This window comes from Onychostruthus taczanowskii, unplaced genomic scaffold, assembly GCF_017590055.1.
Source record: "Onychostruthus taczanowskii isolate IOZ18803 unplaced genomic scaffold, ASM1759005v1 scaffold51, whole genome shotgun sequence".
Taxonomy (NCBI): domain Eukaryota; kingdom Metazoa; phylum Chordata; class Aves; order Passeriformes; family Passeridae; genus Onychostruthus; species Onychostruthus taczanowskii.
In genome coordinates, this window is record NW_024502680.1 from 6,225,508 (window position 1) to 6,234,113 (window position 8,606).

Below are 8,606 nucleotides of genomic sequence, written 5' to 3' on the forward strand. Positions count from 1 at the left end.
GCCACTGATTGCTTTCTCTCCATCTAAAGTGGTTTGGGGTTTGAGCCTCCCTTGCCTTTTACTTTCTGTGCCGAGATGGTTGTAACCTTCACTGCTGGTACCTGAGAGCAGGTGTTGTTTGTGTCTAGATAGCCCATCGAAGACGTAGATGATGAAGCGGTGTTTTCCCCCTCTGCCTTGGAATCGCATGTCTCTGTCACAGGTAAGGTCTGCACAGGTTTTATTTACTGGGGCGAAGAGCAGGCAGGGAAGGTTTCCTTGCTCCTGCTACCTCTTCACTTGGAAGGCTCTGCACAGATGGTGTGAACAGTCATTTCATACCCCTGCCTTTATTAAACAACTGCCCCACCCCGCAGGAATCACGGGCACTGTTTGTGTAGTGGGAAATGGCCCTTCCCGAGGAGACAGAAGGGTTTAACGCTGTCACAGTTGTGTTCAAAGATGTGTTGTTATCCACGTGCAAACTGCTGACTTGCCTGGGGGTGCTCCCTATTTCCCCAGGTTACTCAGTCATCTCCTCCAGCCAAATTTCTCCTGTAATCGTCTAACACTAGCAAGCCATTAGCAATAATGCATAACCACAGGGCAAAAAGCTTAGCAAGAGAACTTTCTTATTAGAATATACTAGAATTCATTATGTATACCATGCATAATGACAAAATACGTTATTCTCAAAAATTAGTGACTAAAGTGAAGTGCAGTGGTTGATTTTTAAGGAGATCCAAATGGCCCAGCCATCAAAGGTATTTAGCAGTAACTCAGGGGAAAATTAAAGCAAAACCAAGAACAAGCTACTAGTACTTGGATTAGGTTGATAAAAATAGCTTGTAATCTATTACAAGTTTACACTTACATCCATTAATCTCTTATTATTCATTAAACAACAATGTATCTCCACTTTTTTTCTTAAGACCAGGGCATTTCTCTAAGGAAATGGATACGTCTTCCCAAAAATACCCAGTCAAAAAGCGAGTGAAAATTCATCCCAACACAGTAACAGTGAAATACACCTCTCATTATCCCCAGCCAGGAGAAGAGGGATGTGAGGATGTTAATGAAGATACTGGAGTATTTATGGAGGATAATCCTAAGAGAAGACTACTGAATAATGGGAAGAAGAGAGAAAATACTTTTTTTGGTACAATAGACACCAAACCAGCACAGCTGCCAAAACCTGATGAGGCTGGACAATCCCAGCACTTTGCTGAAGGCAATGTGCTGCATTCCAGGAAAACGTGGGCAGTCCTTTTTGGGTCTGCCGTGGCTCACGGATGTGTGGCTCTGATCACAAGATTAATTTCTGACCGTTCCAAAGTGCCATCTCTGGAGCTGATTTTCATCCGCTCGGTCCTGCAGGTGCTGTCCCTCATTGCTGTGTGCTACCACCACGAGCCTCCCTTCGGCCCCAAAGGCTACAGGCTCCGGCTCTTCCTCTATGGGGTGTGCAATGTCATCTCCATCACCTGTGCCTACACCTCCTTCTCCATAGTGCCCCCCAGCAATGGGACCATCATGTGGAGGGCCACCACCACGGTGTTCAGTGCCATTCTGGCTTTTTTACTCATAGATGAAGGAATGGCTTATATAGACGTACTCACTGTCATGGGCAGCGTGTTCGGGGTTTGTCTGGTCATGATCCCCAACATTGTTAAGGAGGAAAACTCTTTGCTGAGCACCTGGAAGGAAGCTTTTGGCTACACCATGACCGTCATGGCTGGTCTGACCACTGCCCTCTCCATGATAATCTACAGGTCCATCAAAGACCACATCAGCATGTGGACAGCGCTGTTCACTTTCAGCTGGACGGGAACAGTGTGGGGACTGTCCACCATGTTCCTGCTCCAAGAGCCAATCGTCCCACTGGATGGGGAGACCTGGAGCTATCTCCTTGCCATCTGCCTGTGCTCCACTGCAGCCTTCCTGGGGGTCTACCACGCCCTGGGCAAGTTCCACCCTGCTCTGGTGAGCACGGTGCAGCACCTGGAGATCGTCATCGCCATGGTCCTGCAGCTCCTTGTGCTGCACAGCTTCCCAGGCACTTGTGATCTGGTGGGGGCAGTGCTTATTTTGGTGAGTGTTTTTTTCCTTGCATGTTACAAGCTTTCCTGGAAGGAATTAAGAAGGCAAGATTATCAGGAGATTGTGGATTTGTCCAGTAAATGAATGTCGGATTTCCATGTCTGATTCTGGCTGTGACCGTGTGGAAGTGACTCCTTCCAACTCCTGTGTCCAAGCCTGGTGGCCAGGCCATTTCACTTCTCTCTACCATTTCATTTCTCAGCTGATGTAGCAATGTTGGTATTTCCAGGCTCCCGTGCCAGGTGGATTTGTTCTGCTGCACACAAGCATTCTGTCACACCCAAAAGAGTAGCACAGCCAGCACAGGCTGGCCCATTGAAATACAGGCCAAGCTCTTCTTGACCTTCTCTGGATAAAGCAATACAGAGGGACTCAAAAGTGACTCTCATTCATGTGTGCTGTGGTAGTAGGAAGACGAGCCATTAAAACTGTCAAACCAAATTGTCATTTCCTCTGTAATGCTTCTTAAGCTTTGGCTGTCATATTCTAAATGGAGCAATGCTAAATTTCTGTGGCTAAAACTTGCAATTCCTGTGCATATAAAGAAGTCAGTAAAGCTTTTTGTGCTTTGTGGCTAAATTTCTGGCTGAAACAATGCAGGAAGCCCACACGTCCCACGGGGGAAAGTGAGCCTCAAAAGCTGGATTTCCAGTTGTGCCACAGCTGTGACAGGTCCCCAGGAACCGTAAGGTCCATGACAGATAAAAGATCTAGCCCTGAAGCAGACCAAAATCCCTTCAATGGAACCATATTTTCTAAAGGAGGTTTAGAGTATTATCCAAGGGAGCATAAAAAATGGAGAAATAAAAGAATACATTTGAGATGGAGGTGTGAGCAGCATGGCAGTACTGACCAGCCTGGCAGCATCAGTGACTGTCACTCAGGGTGCCTGGGTCCTAAAACTCCAGGAAGGCATTGGATTCACCAAGAGCCCCAGGGTTTTATGAGCCCAAATAGTATTCCTGGCCATTCTAATGTGTGGCTGTAAAGAGAAAGGCCAGCACCTGTGTCCATGGGCTCTGTGCCAACCAGCCCTGCAGGCACCTCCCACTGCAGCTGCCTGTGCCTCTGTTCTGTGCCATGAGCATTTTCTGAGGGAAAAGGCATCACTCAGGTGGCTCCAACCAGTCCAGCTTCCCCCATAGAAAATACATTTTACTTGTGAAAAGAAGCAGCAATTTATTTTATTCCTATGCATACTTAGGGAGATCAAGTTCCCTGACATCAGCCAGCCCAGATGGCAATGCTCCTGATCCGTGTGACACTTGTGTCCTCCAGTGCTGGTGATGCCAGAGACCCCCTGGGCCACACAGGGGTCCCTCAGGTGCTGGCACAGTCACAGCTGCCCCGACAGCTGTTTCCTTGAGAAGCAGGTGGAGTTGGCAACAGGAGCTCTGCCCCCTGTAGGAAGGACAGAATAAAAAGGGAGCAGGTAAAGCAAAGCAGTGCTGGGAAAACTCTGCCCAGCCAGAAACCCCTTTGACAGCTTAGGGCAGAGCAGTTCCCAGCCCAGAATCCTGCTGTGCTTCTGTCAACTCCTCATTTCACTCTGGGGCAGATGGTCTTTCTTCCTCTGGCTGCTCAGGCAGCAGGAAAGCTTCCTTTGTGGAAAGCAACCGGGTCACGAGGCTTCCACGCCTGTCCCTCTGCAGGGACTCGAGCTCTGAGGCTCAGCTGTGCCAACACATACATGTGCAGGCACCCAGCTAGGCACATCTGGCGAGCCAGGGGCACTGGACAGCAGGACTCTGCAGCAGCCTCCACTGTGCAGCAGGGCTGAGTCTTGCCCCAGCCCCAAAGCAGCCGAGCCCCCTCCTCAGAACCTCCCCGGAGCCCAGGCTGGCACAGGCAGCTCCCCCAGGGGCCCACCCCAAGAACCTGCGTGCTGTCGTGGAGCAGTTCAGGGCTCTACGGGGCCTGGTCCCGCTCCAGCAGCCCCACAGCCTGCAGGAGGTCCTGCACAGCCCTGTCCACATCTGCCCGTGTGGTGCCACGGCCCACGCTCAGCCGCAGCGCGTTCTGCGCCACCTCCGGGGGAATCCCGCAGCTCAGCAGCACCGGGGAGGGCCTGGAACACAGCCAGCAGGAGGAGCAGGTTGGACTCCAAGGCCGAGGAAGCCCCACACAGCAGGGAGCCTCACCGAGCCCCAGGAGCAATCACATTTGCAGACGCACTCCAGGGTACCTGTCCCCTGCACAGCCCCGTTTGCTTTCCAGGGGCACCCAATCCCACTAGGCTTGTGGCCCTGTGCGGGATCTGGCTCTTCTAAGAAGAGCCTGTTCCATGTCCCTGTGGGATGGCAGCTCTGCCACATCCAGAGGGCATTGCTCCAGACCAGGCCAAAAGCACTCACAGTCCCCAAATCCCCTAAAGGAGCCATCTGGAGACCCAAGCAGGGCTGGAACAGGTGAGCCAGGCACAAAAAGACACAAGGCAGGCTCTCTTCTGGTAGTGCCAGGAGTGCAAAAGTACTTCCAAGCTCAGCTGGTAACCAAAGCTGGGAGGGACAAAGTCCTTCCAAGCAGCAATGGAATTCCAGCTGTCTCCTGCAAAAATCCCCTTCACAGCCCTTCAGGAGCTCCTCTGGAAGGAGGAGCTCCGTACCCTCTTTGTCCCAGGTGATGCTACCCAAGCCACCCACTGTCCCTCTCCCTGTCCTGTTTCCGTCCCTCCCAACTCTTGTCCTCTGGGAAGACACACAGGGGCTGGAAAAGCTGTCTGCTCACCGATCCCCCTTCTCAGAGTGGCAGGCAGCCCCGACACTGGCGAGGAGCACCTTGCAGTGAGCCAGCACCCTTCGCCCTGCAGCACAAGCAACACAAGAACAGCTCTCCTGCTGCCCAGGCTCTCTCCAGGGGCTACTCCTGCCTCGCCTCCCTGCCTGAGCCGTGCCAAGTGCCCGCCAGTCTCAGCCACAGGCGCTGTGAGGGGCAGGTGCTCGGCTCTGTGCAACAATCAGGGGACAGCAGCAGGATAAGAGCTACCTTGAAGGCCTGGGCCCAGGATGGAGAAATTACAGGTGTTGCAGAGTCGCTTGGAGCCCTTAAAGTGACTGTTGAAGTGAATCCTCTGCTTCCCAAAGGAGGCCTGGAGAAATCAGAGGGCTGTGAACCTCTCTGGGTTTCCAAGCAGCTCTGTCCTTGTGAGGGGGTGGGCAGGGCCAGAGGGACATATCCACCCTGCTCAAGGGCCCCACACCCTGCAGCCCGAGACTGTGGCAAGGGACCAGATGTGCTCACCTCCAGCGTGGCCTCCAGGTAATCCCGGACATCCCGCATATGAGCCTCATAGGCCTCCCAGTTCTTGTTCACTAACTCTGCAGCCTGAGAACACACAGACAGGCTCCACCAGTGACCCTTGGACACCTCCCCTGTGCACGGTCCCCAGGATGTGAGCCCAGCCTGGAAGAGCCTCTGCATTGCCAGGTCCCCTGTGTCCCCTCTCAGTGCCCTGTGCCATGGGAGCTGGGTGACTGCCAGGGCTGCAAACACGCAGCAAGCGTGCCAAAGCAGCTCCTTCAATTGGCATCAGAAAGCCCCACCACCTTTCCCAGCTCACCCCACCTCCCACATGTCCCAAGTTTGTCCCTTCTGATGACCAGGGAGCACAAGTGGCTGTCTCTGTGCTGGGTCTACACCACTCACCCCGGACCATCCCAACTGACCTGGCCAAGGCCGGCAATCATCGGGGTGTTCTCAGTGCTGGAAGGGAACAGAGACCAGTGAGTTATTTCTCCTGACCAGAAACCCAACCCTGAGACACAGACATTCCCTCATGGGACCCCTCATGGCTGGCAGGAGCTCCTGGGCACCTCTCTGAGGTGGTTGAGAAGGAGGCAGTTCCACCCTGAGGTTACACCCTTGGCAAAGCCTGAGCTCCAGGGAGTTTCCATGCATGGATCCATTTCCCTGCCATGCTGGATCGCTTGCCCCAGGGCTGGCAGGTGACACAGCTGCCAGCTCAGCTCAGACAAGGCAGCCCATGTGGCCTGGCCACCAGCCAGGGGCCCAGCTCTCCAGGTAACCACCTGCCCCCTTACCCTGGCCGGAAACTCCTCTCCTGTCCCCCTCCAAAGAGCATGGGGTGCAGCGGGGTGGCAGTGCCAGGGCTGTGGATGTACAGCGCTCCAATCCGTGGGCCATGGAACTGTGGGGACAGCCACAGTGACCCTGGGGACACTGACAGCACTGGCAGTGCTTCCTGCCCTCCTGCCCAAATCTGAGTGCCCTCCAGTGCTGGCTCCTGCCCATCACACAGGCAAATCCATTGCAGAGCTGCTCCCCATGCTCAGTCTCCTGCCCCCCAGCCCAGACAGCATCCACAGGAGCGAAGTCTGTCTGCAGAGCACCACCCAGCAGGAGAACTTTGGCTACTGTGAGGTACCAAGCTGCGTGGGGCACCCGAAGTCCCCCTGGCACCCCAGCAGAGATGTCACACAGGGTGATCAGCAGCTGGGCCACACGAGCAGGGCCACACCTTGTGTCCCACGATGGTCAGGTAGTCCACGCCCAGCTCCTGCACGTCCACGCGCCCCTTGCCAATCATCTGCGCTGCATCCGTGTGCACCAGGATCCTGGGCAGAGCCTCGGCCGCTCTGCGCCGGTTCAGGGCACGGATGCGCTGGCTCAGCTCTGCCACGGGCTGGGGGCAGGGATGAGGGGCTGATCCCAGGCACCTCCTGCTCCCTCTGTCACCGCCTCTTCGCGAGGGCATCTCCGCCCCTGCCCCTCTCTGCCCGCACTCACCATGATGACCCCGGTCTCGTTATTGGCCAGCATGAGGGACACCAGGCAGGTGTTTGGCTGGATGGCGGCCAGGACATCGTCCACCTCTGCCTGCCCGCTCCGTGGGGACACAGGCACAAAGGTGGCTTCTGCAGGCCAGGAGACAAGCCCTGGGTAGGCTGTGAGTGCTCAGGGCTGCGTGTGCCCCACTGAGCAGGGCAGGAGTGTGTGGGCGGTGGGAGCACAGGCACAGAGCAGGGAGGTGACACATCCAGCCTGGGGCAACATGGGCAACCACCGGGGGAAATGGTGCCCTTCTCCAGGGGGAGAAAGTGGAACATCACAGAGCATGCAGGATCTTACCCTCCTCCGAAAACACCAGCAGAGACAAGTCCCCTGTTCAAACCTCATCTGTGCCTGTGCCACTCACCTGCCAGGCCCTCCCTCCCCAGCTGCTCCAGCGGCAGGCGGATGGAGTCGTGCTCTACGCTTGATGTCACGATGTGCGGTGTGCCCCGGCTGTCCCCCGTCCCACGCTGGCTGTCGTGGAAGTGCCTGCAGGCAGTGTGGATCACCATGTTGTTCGCCTGAAGAGGGGAAGTGGAGAAAGAGAGGGAAAATGGAGGCTCAGAAGGAGCACAGTGTCCTTCATCCCTACCCTCCTCATTGCTGCTTGCTGGAGGGAGGGGGGGTGGGCGGGCAGGGATTCCCAAGAAGGGAGGTCGCCCCTGCTCCCACCTCCGTGCCACCTGAGGTGAAGACGATGTCCTCGGGGCGGCCTCCTAGCATCTTCGCCAGGCTCTCCCGTGCGCTGCCGATGAGCTCCTTCGCCTTGCTGCCTGCAGGACCAGATCCAGCAGCTCCCGCGGGCTCTTGTCACCACGGGGCCCAGCCCGAGAAGGCAACACGGCCCATCCTGGTCCCTACCTGCAGGGTGGGAACTGCTGGGGTTGCCCCAGGCCTGGCACATGGCGTCCCACACGGCCTCGGCCACCTCGGGGGCCAGGGGGGTGGTGGCGTTGTAGTCCAGGTAGACTCTCCTGTAGGGGCAGGGGCAGATAAGCGGCGCTGGGGAGCACAGGGGGGAGCACGGGGCAGGGCAGGGCCTCACCCCTCCAATGAGTCACACTGCGCCTCCGCCGGCTGTGTCCCCGCGCCCATCGCTGCTGTCACTGTCGCTGTCACTGTCCGCCTGCCGTCACCAACCTGGCATCGGGGGTTACAGACATGGGGCTGCCCATGGGGCACCAGGCACCTGCCCCGCCCGGGGCACCACAACAACCAACACCCTCCTGCCTGCCCACAGCCACCAATCAGCTCACTGGCCGCTGCCCCCTCAGGGCACTGACCAATCAGCTGCCCCGCAGTAACGGCTCCGTCACCCCGCTCCCCCGGCCGCGCCGCCCAATCCGCTGCCGCCAGCCCATTGGCCGGGGGCTCGCGAGCGCACGGGGCTCCGTTACCCCGGCGGGCGGTGCGCGAGCCCCCTGCCCCCTTTCCCCCCCGCGTGGCGGCGGGTGTCACTCACGCGCCGCTCACGCACGGCCCGAGACGGAATGGGCGTGGCTCGCGAGGCAGTGCGCTTCCGGCGCGCGGGGGTGGGCGGTACTTCCGGGACGGACGCGAGGCCAGGGAGCGGCGGCGCTTCCCCTCGTCAAGATGGCGGCGGCACCGTCGGTGCGGTTCCCGTGCCGCGCCCCGCGCAGGCTCCGCGCCGCGCTCCGCGCGATGGCGGTGAGCGCCGGGCAGGGGGGTCCGGGGCGAGCAGCGACGACCTCCGCGCGGGACGGGGGCGGACGGCG

General features: G+C 57.4%; 3 protein-coding genes across 6 annotated transcripts in view; 2 read left to right on the top strand and 1 right to left on the bottom strand.

Moving 5' to 3' along the window:
- The first annotated feature begins 921 nt into the window (after nt 1–921).
- Nucleotides 922–2,193, top strand: SLC35G2 (solute carrier family 35 member G2). Its single transcript, XM_041416396.1, has one exon. It carries the CDS (start codon nt 934–936, stop codon nt 2,161–2,163), a length of 1,230 nt encoding a protein of 409 aa, XP_041272330.1. The 5' UTR covers nt 922–933; the 3' UTR covers nt 2,164–2,193.
- A 1,045-nt stretch (nt 2,194–3,238) lies between these two features.
- On the bottom strand, nt 3,239–8,465 carry SCLY (selenocysteine lyase). Of its 4 annotated transcripts, none has more exons than XM_041416211.1 (14): nt 8,333–8,465; nt 7,916–8,010; nt 7,732–7,844; nt 7,543–7,643; nt 7,235–7,391; nt 6,826–6,953; nt 6,557–6,721; nt 6,120–6,226; nt 5,745–5,781; nt 5,320–5,403; nt 5,065–5,167; nt 4,807–4,882; nt 3,958–4,147; nt 3,239–3,480 (listed from the first exon to the last, which is right to left on the bottom strand). In XM_041416211.1, the coding sequence occupies exons 2-13, from the start codon at nt 7,963–7,965 to the stop codon at nt 3,988–3,990; spliced, it is 1,281 nt and encodes a 426-aa protein (XP_041272145.1). In that variant the 5' UTR covers nt 7,966–8,010; nt 8,333–8,465; the 3' UTR covers nt 3,239–3,480; nt 3,958–3,987. The 4 variants fall into 4 exon arrangements, with proteins under 4 accessions (XP_041272145.1, XP_041272141.1, XP_041272144.1 ...); XM_041416207.1 differs by having other exon boundaries at nt 6,826–6,974; XM_041416210.1 differs by having other exon boundaries at nt 3,949–4,147; nt 6,826–6,974.
- The window catches only part of LOC121342090, a 4,083-nt gene continuing 3,877 nt past the window's right edge, over nt 8,401–8,606 (top strand). The window contains exon 1 of the mRNA XM_041416212.1: nt 8,401–8,538. The gene's annotated coding sequence lies outside the window, so the exon portion shown is untranslated. The remainder of the gene's footprint in view (nt 8,539–8,606) is intronic.